Source organism: Cornus florida, unplaced genomic scaffold (assembly GCF_030987335.1).
Source record: "Cornus florida cultivar Cherokee Brave unplaced genomic scaffold, ASM3098733v1 CherokeeBrave_3.0.0_Hap2_Chr01, whole genome shotgun sequence".
In the NCBI taxonomy this organism is placed as follows: Eukaryota; Viridiplantae; Streptophyta; class Magnoliopsida; order Cornales; family Cornaceae; genus Cornus; species Cornus florida.
The window spans coordinates 84,586,590-84,603,760 of NW_026775571.1; the positions used below are offsets into that span (position 1 = coordinate 84,586,590).

The window sequence follows — 17,171 nt, forward strand, 5'->3', positions numbered from 1 at the left end:
CTGTCTCTCTCATGCACGCGCACACACACACACACACAGAGTCATTGAATGACAAGCCCATAACACACCGATGGCAATAATTTGGGCCTTGCAGTTCTATTAAAAAAAGTGACAAACTGCTGGTTCTGTGGTCTCAACTAGAGTTGGTTGCATTTACCTTCCGAAAAAAAAAAACAAACTAGAGTTGGTTGCATGTGACACCATAATTCGAGATAGAAATGGGCCGGGTTCCCGTCAGCATTTTCTGCCTCGTATGGCCTTGTTTTGGGCCAACGACTCGACTAAAAGGGCCCAAGTTGCGACCCTAGTTTTCGTAAGACCTAGTTTGTCCGCGGGTCATATGGCTCATAACTGGAGTTAACTCAGTGATGGTTACCGGTAGCATTTTCTGCCTCGTATGGCCTTGTTTTGGGCCAACGACTCGACTAAAACTGCCCAAGTTGTGACCCTACCTTTCGTAAGACCTAGTTTGTCCGGGTCATATGGTCCCTAACTGGAGTTAACTCAGTGATCTTCACTACATGAAACTTGATCTATAAATCACTCAGTTCTAATCTCTTAAGAATGGTTAGTTGGTGATTAAGCCGAATTATTTCAGTTATATGTATGACTTCTTGCCACCAAGCCCAGTACATATAACAATGATGCTCTCTATCCAACCCAACCCACACTTATTGGGCCGACCGTGGTCCTTACAAGAACTAGGTGTGGTCCACTAGTTCAGCTAAAGTCCAGCCCATTTCACTGTCTTGATTCTTATTGTAAAGCCTTAAAAAAAAAGAAAAAAAAAGGTAGGACCCACAGTAAATATAACCTTCCAATAAAATCAGTCAAATGTAGCTGGCCACAATTCATGAAAATTAATGTATTTTAAATGGCATAGACTCCGACAGCACTTTATTGTAACAGGAAAGACAGTCAAAATCATTCACCACCTGTGAAACTGTCATATGTGTGAATATATATGATTGATTTACATCATTAATATAATTAATGCAATGATAACATCAACAATTATTCATATAAATTAGTCAAATATATTTGATTATCTCTATCGAAACATGAATATATTGTTTCACTATTTATCATTACTTAAGGTGTATATAGTCAATTTTCTCTTATAATAAATGAAGGTTGGAAAATTTGGAAATTTGAATTATTGTTTTCAAGATTGTAAGAAGGTAGTAAATGGGCTTGGTGAAGTTTGTTGTGGTTGTGTTTGGAATGTGAAATATTTTTAAATTAATAAAAGATTTTTTAAAATTTTAGACGTGTGCGTAAAATATGGGACATGTGTCCATAAAGTCCTCACGTTGGTGCTTCTTTGGTAATAACTAATAACTATAATAGCCGGCCATTCACGAAACTGACTATTAGTGTTGTGTAATACTATATATATATACACACACACACACATACAGAGAGAGAGAGGGGGTTATAGTTCAATGGAGTCTCCATTCAAGAGTGATATACTGAAGGGGAAGGTGGCTCTGTTGACTGGTGGGGGTTCAGGAATTGGGTACGAGATATCTGCACAGTTGGGCAAACATGGAGCCTCTATTGCCATCATGGGTCGACGCAAACACGTCGTTGACTCTGCCGTCTCTGCTCTTCGATCTCTGAGCATTCAAGTAATTTCACTTTCCATGTCAATTTCTTTTTGGTTCCTGAGAAAATGCAGGAAAAGAAAAGAAAATCAGAATCTTTTAAGTATTATTATTATTATTATTATTAATTTAATTTTAACAGAGCTTAGTATTTATTTGTTTTCTCATTTTCTTGTCATATTTGTTATCTTCCTTCTTTTTTATTTGGGTGAACTAATAGTGATTGGTTTAGTTTAATTGAATTGAGTTTCTTCCTGAAAATGTCCCAAATTTTATTTTATTATTATTATATTTTATAACTTTTATGTTTTGTTTGGAGCGAATCAGTGTTTTGGAATTGGGTTTGGAGGAACTTTAGTTCAAAATTTGTACTAAAATTTCTCCAATTCTAAATCTAAGGCGCAGATTCGGTGCCGCCAAATATAGCATTTAAGATTCTTGTTCATCTTTGGGCAACCAAAGAGAGAACTAGAGAAAATATAAGGAGCTATTTGGTTTTGTCTGATTTTCTGTGAAAATCAGAAATTTATATAATAAAAAAAATAAAAAATTTGTTTGGTTGACTATTTCTGAAAATTATTTTGATAACTCAGTTAAAAAAAGCTTGTTTTTTTTAGAACTATCCGTTATAGTTCTGTAAAAATAAATTTTTGTTTTGTGAGTTTTTTAGAACAATTTTAGAGAATTGAACCAAGCCGACCCTAAAACCTCACGCATTCATATGGAAAATGTAGAAGATAACGCTTGAACGTAAAGGCTAAGAATACTTCATTACAACTACTAGTGCCTAATAATCTGAAACTAATCAACTTAGAGTTGTGCAATGCAGAAGTAGTTTGAAATTGTCCCAGTTAGAAGGACTTGGAGGATAGTTTGTTCTTTTTGCTTGTTTTTAATTTTATCCAATTTAACTTGGCAATTAACAAGCATGCAAAGTACAAAATAAAGAACACGGAAGACGACACCGGGATTTTTTACATGAAAAACCTCAACGAGAAAAAACCATAGAGACTATACTGTCTTAGGCAAACTGATCCACTATAATGAGACAGAGTATAACGAATTTCAGTATTTTCGAAACTGTTTTCCATGAGTCACCAATGCTAGTGCTTTTGAAATCACCTGGTAATTTCAGAATTACCAGCAGCACTTATCAATACCAATGCAATCACCTCATGATGCTCCGCTTCTCACAATGATCAAATGTCTTTTTCCTTCCACTAGTGATCGCAGAAAACACAAATGATCCTGCTGCTGTGATCGTTCTAGATGATCTCAGAAGTGTAGCGCAATATCCACAATCAGATGACAACACAAAAAACTGTCACTCACATGTAAAAAAATTGTGTATAAACTCAAAAGAAACAAAGTCATTTAGTATCATTAACTTTCATTCAAAAGTATACGGTTTTCTGACTTCAGAATTGCACATTTGGTTTCAAAGTGTGCGATAATTTGACATTTGATTTCTGTTTGAATTTTGCCAAATTGTTTCCTGACATGCTTCCAGTTGTTCAGTGATTGAATTATTATATGGTTTTTTGACTTCCGAATTGCATCTCTTGCTGCCTATGCTGCAGGCTATTGGATTCGAGGGGGATGTTCGCAAAAGAGATGATGCAATTAGAGTTTTAGAATCGACTATTAACCAATTTGGCAAGCTTGACATTCTTGTGAATGCTGCAGCTGGCAATTTCCTTGTTCCAGCAGAGGATTTGTCTCCTAACGGCTTTCGAACAGGTTATATATCAAACAGATTCCTTTGACATTTCATGGAGAAATGATTTGGAAAATTCTTTAAAAGCTTGATTAGATTTTCTATTAGCTAGCAATATAGTGTCTGTGTTTGAGACCTTTGTGTGTCCTAGAAGTTAACTTGAGTTACTTTGAGTTGTTCTGAATCGCTGCTCATCTTAGGTACTAAAGCTATGTTTGGGCAGAAATCGGCTCCTTGGAATTGGAAGAAAGCCTAGATATGCCAAACAAGGATATAGTGAAATTGACGGTCTAGAGACGCCAAAAAGTGAATATTTTCCTTACCTAGGTTGAGTAACACATAAGGGGAAAGATAGAAGATGACTCTACTTATATAACTAAAGCAGGACGAGTGCTTATAATACCGGTATTATTATACGATCAATGTATACCTCAAAATTAAAATGCATTTTTAGGACAAAATGTTGTGCCATTAAGAAACAATTATCATAAGATGAACTTGGTTGAAATGCAGACGTTGAGATGGATCTATGAGTTAGCATATATGATAGACACGATTATGGAATGACTTACCATATTAGCAGAGATTTGATTATGGTATAGAATATGCTTTAGAATATGCTGTGATTTGATTTAGATTTGATTTAGTTTCCTTTCTTGTAATATGAGCATGTGCTATTTTTATCTATAAATACTAGAGCTATGAATGAGTGATTCATCTCATTCAAGCCTTTACACAATTCTCTCATTTTTTTTCTTTTTATATTTCTACTCTATGGTAGTACAAAAATTGATAAAATTAGAATCCATTACATTCATGAAATAGTTGAGGCAACAGTTATTGGAGATAAAATGAGTGAAAACTGACTAAAATGGCTTTTGTATACAACAAAGACCAAAATTTGCACCAATGAGGATTAATACTGTTGTGGCCCATGTTGATGTTAATGATAGGAAAAAGAGAGAGAGAGAAAAAAAAAATATTTAACATTAGCTGAGATAGTATTCTAGGTTGTTGTTTGGCCATGGGTGCACCACCCTCCCCGAGGAAAAAAAAATGACTAAAGTTAAACATGTGGTGCCTCCAAACTCCATAAGGTGGTATTTTCCTCATTTTATTAGGCTGTAATTTACACATATTGGAAAGCAAAAAATTTTACCATTAATTTTTAAAAAATAATTACTTAGTATCCCGCCAAAGTAAAAATTTATGGGTGCTTAATGAAGTCTTTGTGGAAAACGGAGCCATTACACAAACAATGGTAATACCTCTTGACAATTTTCCATGTAAGTAAATCGCTATTGCAGCTTTGTAGTGTTTAATTTAAGCAAGCACAATGGAGTTACTTACATGGGTACTGTCAATTCTTTAGTAAATCAATAAACTCAGCCATAAATACACCTTCAGTTCTAAATGATTCTAGAATGCATCATATATGGTTGATCAGAATGTGGATCGCATCAAGGCAGGAGTCTCCTCTACAACATGAAGCTACTCTTTTAATGTGCTCTCCGTCTCATACGAGGCTCTTAAGAGGCTTTTGACAAAACGTTTCTTTGTTTTGAATGGTCTGTGCAGTGATAGATATAGATTCTGTTGGCACTTTTACAATGTGCCATGAAGCGCTCAAGTATCTTAAGAAAGGAGGACCAGGGAAGAACCCATCTAGTGGTGGAATAATTATAAACATAAGTGCAACTTTGCATTATACAGCAACTTGGTACCAAATCCATGTTTCTGCTGCGAAGGTTTGTCAAAACAAGAAGAAATTTCATAGAATTTTATTTTCCAATCTTTGTTCACTTTTGTTTATTTACGGTTTCCTTTTCTACCAGGCAGCTGTTGATAGCATTACAAGAAGCTTGGCGTTAGAGTGGGGAACAGATTATGATATCAGAGTGAACGGGATTGCACCAGGGCCTATTGAAGGCACTGCTGGTGTTCGAAAACTTGCACCTGAGGAGATAAGTAGCAAAAGGAGAGAGCATGTTCCTTTATTTAAACTTGGGGAGAAATGGGATATTGCTATGGCTGCTCTTTACCTCGCATCTGATGCAGGTTAGTAATCTTGTTTACTTATCCACACTGGCAAGGTACTTTACATGTTCATATTCATAGGATTCGTGTTCACATTGGTGACATAGTTTTACACTGGCTGTCAAGCTACCTAACGCAACCCTCCTTTATCCGAACAAGGTCCTTTACATCTATAACCAAAATAAGATGCTTTAATTATCTGTACACCTTGCTCAGAATTCCTAAAAAATTCCTAGGTGTGGGTGTAACTCCATCATTTACGGCATAGTTCACTTAATGCTCTCTAAGTAAAGGAAGGATTAATTTAGGGAGTTTATAGTGGAGAAAAGGGATATTCCATGAAGGGGATGCAGTTGAATATTTCATTTAAATTTAGGCTGTTTAGCACAACATTTCTTTAGGGTTAGGATTCAAGATGTGTGGTATAGACTATTTCATTGTTAAAATAATAAATAAAAAGAAGAAGAAGAGGAAGTAAGGAGATGATACTTATTGGGGGGCTACTTGTTAGGGCTTTGCTTCATTGGTGGATTATAAGTGTCACTCCTTTCGAAGTGTTTTCTCGACATAGACTTGAATGTGTCCTTTTGCTTAATCTTTTGTGGTGCAATTAGTGAGGGAAAAAGAAGGAGGAAATGATAGCATTGTTTAGGAGAAAAACAAAAACGAAAGGATGGTACTAAGCCATTGATCATGTTTGGAAGAGATAGTGGAGAGAAAGTAAATGAAATGAATCCACTCATCCTCTCCCTCTATTTCCTGTTAATTTTCTTAGTAACACAATATCACTATTTGAGGGGAACAACTCCCTCCCTCTTACTTCTTTTCCCCTCATTTTTCTTTTTATTTTTAACATGATCTAACATTCCCCTCCTTTTCCTTTCCTTTCTTTCCGTTCCAATCCTTCAATATAAAATAACTGTTAACATAAGAAACTGTGAGAACAGAACTCCGATGAATCGATGATGTTTTAGCGCGGGCCAAAAGAACCAAAATCCACAGCATTATATGTTTTTGTTTAGCTCAAATTTCTCCATGGTTCTTTGATATGTTTCAAATTAAAGTGGATGGCTGCTAACTCCATGGTTCCCAAACGGGGAAGTGCTATATGATATACATTGGAGGCAAGAACACCCTAAATATTATTAAAAATGATAGAACAACGAAAACTTTGTAGCAAGAACTTCTAAAAGCCATGTATTTAATGAGAGGATTTGAAAACGGAAACCAGAAAAAAATGAAAGTGATGTAGGTCTTATGATTGTCCTCTACAACTACTTTTTTTTACTGCTGTTAGGTTCTGAAGCAAACCTAGATGGAATAGCTTTTGAAATGTATATCTAATTCAATTTAATCTGTAGCTATGCACATTAAGGGCAGCAAGAAGTATTTGTCATTTGAAAGAAGTTCAGAGTATTCTGATAAATCAGAATTTTCTTTTCACATGATTTGTCTTGGTCTACACTATTGGAACAAAATACAAATTAATCTCATTTTTCTCTTGCTTGAAGGGAAATACATCAATGGAACAACATTGGTCGTTGACGGGGGACTTTGGTTAAGCAGTCCTCGCCACTATTCGAAAGAGGCGGTGAAACAACTTTCTCGAACAGTGGAGAGGAGATCTAGAGATGCGCCTGTGGGGATCCCCAGGAGCAAGCTATAGCAACTCCATTTGATGAAGAATGTGTGAGGTTTTGAATAAGCCACTTGCTCTGGATTACATTTTAAGTATCAAGTAAAAGGGGATTCCATAATCATTTTGAAGAAACATGTGATTGTTGTACAATGTATAAATGCACGTGGAACAGTTGGTGCATGAAATTGATTTGTTTGATCCTTTATAACTGTTCATAAACTAATTGGGGAAGAATGGAAGCTGAGACAACTATTCACAACAACGTGACGGTCCATGAAAATGATGTGTTTAACCCATTATGATATGGTATCCATTTTTTTATTTTTTTTAGAAAATCCCTTAGATCTGAGATTTTAAGAAGGGTGAGTTTAGATTATTTCACAAGACCTTGGTAGAACTAAAAAAGAAATTGGTCATGTTTAATTCGAGGTACGATTGGATTGAAATCTCATTTTTAGGGTTACGCTTCAACATCACTTTCTGTGTCTGTGTTGCCCTGTTTGTGTGTGAAAGAGGTCAATTTATCACCAATTTAATTTGGAGAGAGAGAGAGGTCAATTTATCACCAATTTTAATTTGGTGGACAATGCCTTTGTTAGGTACGGTGATGGAACTATTGGTCTTTGGTAAGAAAAGACCAACTTGGTAACATCATTTTTTTTTTAGGAACAAATAGGAAAGCAGATGACATATATCTGGGAGTTGGTTCCTTGAAAGTTGGAACAAAATTTCCATAATCCGCCTCACGCTGTGCAGATATTGTCTGGGAGTTGGTTCCTTGAAAGTTGGAACTACATTTCCAAAATCTGCCTCACGCTGTGCAGATATTGTCCAATCATGATTTTCGATTACGTGGGTAAGAGACATTCCTTCAAGGGCCACCAACTCCTCCCTCGAATGAAATATCCAAGAATAATATGAATGAAATATCCAAGAATAATATAAACAGAGAGTAGGAGTGATGACAAACACAAATGAAACCATTAACATGACAGTTCTCCACAGGAAGCCAACTGAAACATGGTAGTATAAACAGCTGAGTACCCAAGATACCATACAAACTGTTGGTCTAAATTCACAAATCCCAAATAGCTGAAAACAAAACCAAAAAAAACATGAATGCATTGTGGACATAAATTTTCATTAACTAAGAATCCAAAATAGTTGGGTATCACCTGAATCGAGAACTGAACAAGCAAAGTTCAAGCACAAGTAAAAGATACTAGGAGCCCCAAAAAAAAAAAATTGCAATAGCTACCCTATTTTACGAAAACAAACAAAAGTGAAAAACAAATTCCTCAAGAACCACTTACTTGCCTACCAAAAAAAAAATCCACAAGAACCTCTTAATTGCCCTACCAAAAAAGAAAAAAATTCCACGAGAACCTTTATTACAGAATATACAGCATCCCGACTTAAGTTGCCAAGCTGTCGTGACCTAATTTTTCCTGCAACACTCTTGCATGGAAAATGTTTATGTAGATGATATGAATGAAGATACGATTGGGAAAATAAGAATTTAAATGCAACAAGATATAGACAGGGCCTACCCTAATGCATAGACTATATACATTTCTTTGTAAAAGCAGGAATGTAAATCTTTCCTCTCCTTGAAAGAAGTGATTCAGTTAAACCTGAAAAACTGTGTATAGGCAAAACAAAAAAATAAAAAGGAAGAAAGACAAAATGGAAAAATAATAAACTAAACAAAACACAAAAGCATACAACCTAGTTCTTCAAGTATGGAACAAATGAGAAGTCAGCCAAAAAGAACAAAATGTATGCCAAATGCACAATCTCAGGATTACTACCATGAAATCTCAAGTTTGAAAGCGCACCCCCCTCAACAACACACACAAAGAAGAAGTCATTACACACACATCATAATTAGGTGACGCCCCACCCATTTGAAGTGGGATATCTTTCAAAGGTATTACTTGAAAAGGAATACACTGTTATAAAGGTTATCATTTCACAGAGAACTTGATTCCCTGGTGGTTTTCACACACATTCTGATTTGAACTTTAAGGATGCATTAAAAGAAGATTGATGTTTACTCATTACAGTAACCAAGTGTCCCAAACCTCAATCTAGCATGCACTATCAGCAAACTAACCATCAGATTTAGGTTATTCTTAAATTCTCGAAACTCAAAAAAAATTGGTTCTTGTATCTTCCAAGATTTTGAAGAGACAAAAAATTTGCCTTCAACTTGCTGTAAGCTTCTGTGACAACGTGCAACAACTCCCCGCCGATGTTACTTTATCTCAAGCTACATGGTCAGATCCTATCAAAATTTCCAGATAAGTCTTTTGTTGGTGATGAAATTACAGTTCCTTCAAGTACCAATAAAAGAGGTTGAGAGTTGGACCATAAACTATTACTAAATCAACTAGCATAAATATACTCCATGAAAATTATGAAATAATGTAAACTAACGCAACAATTTACATCATACCACTAGGGGACTTGGTGAAAGGACAGAGTATCATATACCCGATGCTAAGGGAATTTTAATCAAGATGTGGGCATAGCAAAAATATTTGTCTCAAAGTATCACAAGTCAAATTATTTTCCAAAAATGAGTATAGCGATCCAAACAAACCAAAAGATGCAACAAAATGTCTCTTAACTCATAAAATAAATAAAATCATTAACCATAAAGCAGGTAATGATTCAAACCACCTAATGAAAGCAATGCACAGTTGGATTCTGCAGCCCGGCCCGAAAACGAAGTAATATCTGAACAATGAAGGAAACAGCTTAAATTTAAACAAATAATTATTTTTATATATTATTAGAAAGAATAATCAAGCCACGTCAAAAGAAAGGCATCTGAAATGCTGGACCATGACCAAAATCCAAGGTCGTGTTAATGTGCATGCACACGAGTACGAATGAGAACAAACACAAATATAATTCACATATTGGAACATATGAATAAGTAGCTCAAAAGACCAAAAACCTATCATAATGTTAAAAGATGCTATTGAACTGCTTCGAGCCCGCTTGACGGAATCAGGGTGGCCTCCTATCGACCTCAACTACAAAGAAATACAGCCCGTTGAGGTTAAGGTGGTGGAAAGACAACCCAAGTCACCTGATAACTCTCTCCACAAGCACATATATCACACAGCTCCAAAAGGCAGAAGCAGCACAATCAATAATAATGATAGAGGAAGACAAGGGCAACCTCTTCTCCCCCCCCCCCCCCCCCCCAAAAAAAAAAAAACGTCCACCCCTTCTCTCCCTTCCCTTAATTGGGATATAAGAATTGAAGATGGGACATGCATATCATCCCTCCATGATTAATCAGCTAGAACAGCAGTGGGTATCCCCTTGATATAACTACACAAGTATCATTTTAATTAGAATGTTCCCGTGCTAAAAGGTGATCTCTTGCCTTGATGAACAGAAAGATGAATTTCCTCACTCCCCAACCTAGCAGCCCAATTTACGCAACAAGACCTATTCACCCCCCCTCTAGGTCCATATCACAAACCTTGTGCAACTCTACATCAGAACTTAGTGTTCCAGTCCTTTTAATTTATCAATATGCCTTAAAAACGAGAAAACTATGTGATCACAAGCCACTCTTTACACAAAGAAATGCAGAGAGATGAATAAATCAATAACCCCCCTTAAAATAAAATGAATTGAAGGTCATAAAAGATCAACATTACAAGAAGTGCATGTGGTATGCTTATTTCCACAACATGATCATGTAAATAGACTTGTATTGCATATGTTTAGATTGATATTTAAGAAGGCAGAATACGATACTTCATATTTTTTTAGCAAAACTAGCTTTGTGGTTATTTGAAATATGACATGCAAAAAAATATGTTCAAATAATGCACTAGTCTTTTACTGCTTTAATGAAGCATTAATATTTTAATAAATTTTTATTCGGGGGTGAGGAAGGTTTTTGAGCTGGCAAAATTAAATTCAAAGCGAGCTAACATTGTATCACGTGATCCATAACATGAATTGAGTGGGTAATTGTAAAAATGGGGGGCAGTAAAAAATGAGCAGGTTTAATATCAGAGGAATCAATGTGTAAATTACTAACTATATCCCTTCATAACACATGCCTCCCATCTCTACGCTTAGATCTTAGAAAGACAGACAGCTTTCCATCAAATAAGCAATTTATTCAAGTGTTATGTGTAACCTTTAGTGAATTATTTTAATACATATGAAATGTGTGGAAGAAAGAAAAACTTGAAGGAAAATTTTATTCAGTCTATGGAGGAAGGTTCCACAAAGAATTGCTACAAAACAACAAAGAGGTAGCATTTATAAAACTGAACATCTTACTTAAATGATATTAGTGTGCTTTGCTTATATGGGCTTGAATGCATGCATCAGGTTCGGTAGAAGTCTAGGACTAAGTTCTATAATTTTGTAATCCAGGATTTGCAAACTAAGCTTAAAAGGTACATGCTTGCCAAAAGTGGAACCTGGACAGTTTAGTTGCGTGTGCTAAAGACAGAACTTAACTATAACTTGATACAGCAATAAACTTAAAGTAGAATATAAAATACCAAACAATATGAAACTGCAAGCAAGCAATGAAGGTGAATCTCACTATAACATGATAATGCAATAAACTTAACATAGAATATAAATAAATAATAAAAACTTGTAAACCTAGATTACTTATCAAAAAAAAAAAAAAAAAGTAAACCAAGATTGTTCACTGTCACAAACTCGTAAATTTATTTCAAGTTATTGATGAATCTCAAACCATTGGTTTACTATTCTGTATATACAGGGACGTTGATTTTTTAGGAGCAATCTCAGAAGTTAAACCCTATCTTAACCTTGGCTTTGGCAATAGAGTAGGTTCAAATTTCACCACAGTAGCACTTGATACAGCCACTGGGATTGAGGCTGCTGATCATCTAAATGGACTGAGGAGGATGGTTGCAGTGTTAAGACTGTTGGTTCAGAAGGTAAGGTGTCAGCTCCAAAATGACATTAGACCCAACGGTTTTCTGTGTGGTCCAATTTAATTTGGGGACCAAAAATGATGCATCTAGGGATATCTGGGCAATCAAAAGAGTAGATTCGGAACTGGACAGCCATTGTTATCAATTGATTATAGTGGTTACTGCAGTTTCTTGCTTTGTTATTTATTTCACTTGAGACAAAATTGAATATGAAGCCCAATAAAACATATGTTCAAGTGCCACAAAAAACACATAGAAACATTCAAATGTCATGAACTGGGATCAGAACATGTTTGCCACTGAATTTTGAGTGGTTTACTAGTGATTAAACAACATTCACACTCGGATGACTCAAAAATAAACTCAATTAATAGCAATAATAAAACCATGAATGATCAATTAAGTGTGATTGAACAGAAAAAATCCTTCAAATGACAATTTGTTTTACATTACTACCATCAATCAACGGATTTCAGCAGTCACTCTAACATGATTACTACAACTGAGCAATTCCAACAATTAGAAACAAGGAGTTCCTCGATTTATTAATGTGACAATTGGCAAACAAATATAAATACCCAACCAAGAAAATACTCACGCACCTATTTCAAAGTTTTTTTTTTTTTTTTTTCTTGTTATACAACATTTCATTTGGTACAATAAGAGTTGCACATAATTCTCTCACCATGGTCTCAGACGTCCAAGTTTTCCATCTGAATGCTGCTTTTGAGAGGCACATACTCTCCAAGATAGCCACCAAGATGATCATACAGAGCACTCTTGTCAATCCCTTGATGATGAAAGCTCTTGCAAACATAGTAAAAAACACTCTGCACTAGCAAACCCACCAAATTCACAATCACCAACACTCCAACCAAGAACCCACCAACAGTAATTCTCGCAAACACCCCATAAAAAAGCCCACCATGAACCACCACCGATCCGAAAACTCCATTAATCACCCCGCAAATCGCCATATACCCGAAAACTAGCACAAACGCCATCCCAATCTTCCCCTTCAACAACTCATAGCTCTTCTTCATCGCGGCAAACCCGTAAACGGGTTCGAGCACCGACACGACGCTAGCCAAATGCCACAACGCAGTGATGTACACATGCACAACCAAGAAAAGAATGAAGATCACAATCAAGGCGAATACGAACAGAAACGTGTTCTGGGTATCCACGGCGATGACGAGGAGGAGCAGAAAACAGACAAACACAATGTTGTAAGCAATCATGGTGATGGAAACCCATAAGAAGGTGATCAAGAGGCGCTTGAAGACGCTGGGAATGGCGGAGATGGTGGAGGAGAAAGAGACGGGCTTGGAGGTGTAGAGAGAGGCGACAGTGAAGACGACAGCAGCTGTGGAGAGGAGAGAGAAAGCGAAGAGGAAGATGAGATAGCAGAATTGGAAGAGGAGGAGCTTGGTCCACTGGTGGGTGTGAGAGCCGGAGCGGTACTCGATTTGGGAGAAGAGTGGGTGGGTGAAGAGGGAGTGGGCGAGGATGGCGAAGGAGAGAGGGAAGATTAGGGTTAGGGTTATGAGGTAGAAGGTTTTGGGCGATTGTTTAGGGATTGAGATTGATTCTTTGAAGATGTCTGATATGGTGAGGAATTGGAGGTCTTCGGGTGGAAGATCCATGGTGGAGAGAGCTGTGATCTATATCTCTTAGGAAGTAATGGCGATATGATGCAATTGGGATTTGGATCTAAACGAGGAAAGTAAGAGAGAGAATATATACTCCCATAAATATCGAGTAGTTTTTTTTTTTTCTCATAAATATCGAGTGTTGAAGCAATATGAGGGAACATCAACATGACATTTTATTGTATTTTTTCTTGGTCAAAAAAAAAAAACTGTACTGAGTACTATAATCATAGTTTATATGAGTAGTAATTTATACTAAGTTTGTCATTTATAGAAATTTATATTAAGTTTGTCATTTATAGAAATTTATATTAAGTTTGTCTGAACCTATTATATTGCAACTGATATAATAACAGTGACGTAACTATACTTTCTACTTAAACGCGTTCCCGTAAGGACCTTCAAATCTTCAAAAACCACAGTATTCTTAATTCACCACTTGCCTTCAGCTCCTGTCTGACCGTCCCCTTCAAGTTTAAACATTTAGGCTTAGTTTGGTAGAGGGGGTTTGAAGGGAAAGGAAAAAGGAAAGGAAGGTAATGGAGGGTTATAAAAAATTTGTGTTTGGATAAGGTGAGTGGAGGGAAAGGGAAGGAGAGGGAAGGGTTTGGAGGAGTTCTTCATAACAATGTATAGTAATTTCTTTAACTTTTCAAAAATAGGGTGATAAGGAAGGAAAAAGAAGGCAATGGTTCATATAATATTTGTCATGCTACTTTTACCCTCAAAATTGCACTTGATATTGGGTATGTATTCAGCGCGGGAAGCTTGCGAACGGCGGACAGCGAACCCGAACTGGAACAGCGATGGAAACTGAAAGATGTGGGTTTTGATTTGAGAGAGAGAGAGGAGGAGGAGGAGGAGAGGGCAAGTTCAGATTTGAGAACGAGATTAGAGATGGAGGTGCTTTGAGAATGAGATTAGAGATGGATGTTGAAATGATTTGCCCTAATCTTCTTCTCTTTTTTTTTTTTTTCTTTTTTTTTTTTTTAGCAAAATGTAAGAGAATATATATATATATATATATATCTTTTAAAATATAATAAGGGTATAATAATAAATTTATTATTATCCTTCCATTTCCTTTCTTTTCCCAAACATAATTATTATACTTCTATTTCTTTTTCTTCGTTAACCAATCAAACACAACGGAGAATTAAAGTTATCCTTCCTTCCCTTTTCCTCATAACTAATATTATCCTTCCTCTTCAAACTCACCATACCAAACATAACCTTAGGGTGTGTTTGGTAGGAATGATTTGGAGGGATATGGAGAGAAAAGAAAAGAGAGGATAGTGTGTCGGTGTGTTTGGGTAGGTTAAGTGGAGAGATAGGGAGAGAAAGTATAGTGATTTTAGTGGTATTTTAATAATACCAAAATTAGCATCCATAAATCAATATACAGATTTATTATTCGTCCCATTTTTTTTTTTTTTTTTTTTTTTTGGGAATTACATGCGATGTTTGTGTTTGATCCGCACTCACCGGTAGCAATTTTTCACTCTCTCTTTCCTGGACTCCAATTGAAGAATAAAATCTGAGATTCATATTTTTTTTTATTTTATTTATTTATTTTTTTGTAATTCAATTTATTTTATCACAAAAGAAAGAAAGAAACAAATGCTACCTACAACAGGCAAGCCAAGAAAAAAAACTGCAACAAACATGTTCCCAAAAAAACAAATTAGCAAATCCAGTAAATGGTTTCTAAATAAGCCATCCAAAGAAAACCGATCTAAAGAACAAATTTGTTGAAAATATGAATAGAAAAAAAAGGAAATAAAAGAAAATTACTCACTAATTTGAATTAAGTTCGGGTTTCTCAAGAATAATATGTGAAGCGGTTATGAAAGGATAAAAAAATAATTTGTCCACTATCATTTCTTTTCTTTTCTCCCCTATCTATCCAAACACAAATAAAAATTATTACTATCCTTCTTTTTTTTTTCTTTCTTATAACTAATAATATCTATTCTTTTATTTTCTCCCCTATCTATCCAAATGCACCCTTACTTTTTCATTTATCTCACGAAATTAGTTTTTGTGTTAACAATTTATTTTTATTTTTTTTGTTTGCGTCAAAACGTGATTAATCGAAATATATTTTTATATTTATTTTTCTGAATTTGATTCCAAAGGCACTGTAGTCGGACGGGCGGAGCGTCCTAGGTAAAGTAATGACAGGTTATTCCGAAGGCATTGAATACTCATTTTACTGGTTTCAGTAAAAAAACTCTTCACGGTTTTTCTTCCTGCGATTTTTTCAGGTAAAAAGTATAGTGTCTAGAGCTGTGAACAGCTTCGTCGAGGCCTATTTGAGTTCGGCTATCAAACCTCTTGTGTGTGTGTGTGTATAGTAATTTACAGACAGATATCTACACATTCAAAATGGAGGATATCATCACTTCAATTTCGAGCCAAGCTTGGAAATTTTACCTTTTTAAGGAAATTAAAGAAATTTAAAGAGAGAAAAAATAAGAAAAAATTAAAGAGAAATTTAGAAACTTAAATAGTTTAGAGGGGGATTATATACCATTTTTCATATATATGTAAAGAAATTATAAAAAAATAAAATAAATAACCATTTATGATATAATGGGCGGATGTGCCCCTCTAGGGGGTGGGCATATTTGGCTCCTCCCTAGTAGCATGATATCAAAGGAGAAAAGAAGTGTGTGAGAGAGACGAAGGTGTGTATATATATTAAATGAGTTCTCACTTTAGGATATATATTAATGTATGTGTATCAAAATTTTTGTATAAGCTCTGTTCATTTATTAAACAAATGAATACGAACCAACATTGATTCATTTGTAACTCTATCAATGTCAATAATTGCTTCTTTTGTTTTTTGTGTATATTTATTACTCGCGTGTGATTGATTTATTGCACTTCAATTTGTTAAAGTAAAAATTAATCTAAAAACAATTAAACAAGCAAATTATACTTGTTCACCAAGTAACTCACAGCCGAGAGGATCCAGTCTAGGAGCGTCTTTTTGATGGTTATGCCTCCTCTCCCTGTAGCAGCTTCTCAGAGTTTGTGTTTCCTTGTTGTGTTTTGGGGTGTTTTCCCTATTCTCTCCGGTCTGTTTTCTCTGTGGATGGTTGGCCAGGATGGTTTGCTGTTGCCGGCGGGGTATTGGTTCGCGTGGGTTGACCGGCCAACAGAACGGCCATGTTAAATCGATTTTCCCTCTGATCCAGGTATAGTGATGGTTTTTTTATCTTTCTGTTTTCGTTCTAACTTTCTATTTGTGTTGTGTGGGTTTTTCTCTAGTAGCGTTGTTGTCTCGGACTTCCGACGCTCCATCCGTGGTCAGCACGGTGGTTCCACTGGTGGTGGTCCTGGCCTATGGGGTTAGGTTGGGTGGGGTTGTTTTTCTTCCTCTCGTGGATTCGGGCTTGTTGCGTAGGATTCTTGGCTGTTTCCGCCTCCGATGACTTTTCACAATCGACGACCTCCAGTGTTGGGTTGTACTGTTTTGCGTCAGACGAGGTCAGAGTCCACCCTAGGGTTTGGTGCTTGTGACGTTGCCGTCACGCTAAGAAGCTTCCATTGTGG

At 35.9% G+C, this 17,171-nt stretch overlaps 2 protein-coding genes across 4 annotated transcripts; one reads left to right on the plus strand and one right to left on the minus strand.

Annotated features, from left to right (window-relative positions):
- Positions 1-1,375: 1,375 nt before the first annotated feature.
- On the plus strand, positions 1,376-7,208 carry LOC132303801 (peroxisomal 2,4-dienoyl-CoA reductase [(3E)-enoyl-CoA-producing]-like). The gene is made up of 5 exons (XM_059801225.1): positions 1,376-1,631; positions 3,188-3,347; positions 4,903-5,072; positions 5,160-5,382; positions 6,873-7,208. Exons 1-5 carry the CDS (start codon positions 1,446-1,448, stop codon positions 7,025-7,027), a joined length of 894 nt encoding a protein of 297 aa, XP_059657208.1. The 5' UTR covers positions 1,376-1,445; the 3' UTR covers positions 7,028-7,208.
- Positions 7,209-8,884: 1,676 nt separating this feature from the next.
- LOC132303782 (uncharacterized) lies at positions 8,885-13,739 on the minus strand. 3 transcript variants are annotated; one of them, XR_009481331.1, is made up of 3 exons: positions 12,641-13,739; positions 9,686-9,742; positions 8,885-9,336 (listed from the first exon to the last, which is right to left on the minus strand). XR_009481331.1 is itself a non-coding variant. In XM_059801217.1 (2 exons), the coding sequence occupies exon 1, from the start codon at positions 13,599-13,601 to the stop codon at positions 12,648-12,650; it is 954 nt and encodes a 317-aa protein (XP_059657200.1). In that variant the 5' UTR covers positions 13,602-13,739; the 3' UTR covers positions 8,885-9,287; positions 12,641-12,647. The 3 variants fall into 3 exon arrangements, 2 of the variants coding, with proteins under 2 accessions (XP_059657200.1, XP_059657192.1); XM_059801217.1 differs by lacking the exon at positions 9,686-9,742 and having other exon boundaries at positions 8,885-9,287; XM_059801209.1 differs by lacking the exon at positions 9,686-9,742.
- Positions 13,740-17,171: the final 3,432 nt, after the last annotated feature.

Coding starts and splice junctions, on each gene's coding strand:
- LOC132303801 (XM_059801225.1), top strand. CDS start 1,446: ATGGAGTCTCCATTCAAGAGTGATATACTGAAGGGGAAGGTGGCTCTG. Junction 1,632..3,187: donor TTCGATCTCTGAGCATTCAA/GTAATTTCACTT, acceptor CCTATGCTGCAG/GCTATTGGATTCGAGGGGGA. Junction 5,073..5,159: donor TCCATGTTTCTGCTGCGAAG/GTTTGTCAAAAC, acceptor CTTTTCTACCAG/GCAGCTGTTGATAGCATTAC.
- LOC132303782 (XM_059801217.1), bottom strand. CDS start 13,601: ATGGATCTTCCACCCGAAGACCTCCAATTCCTCACCATATCAGACATC.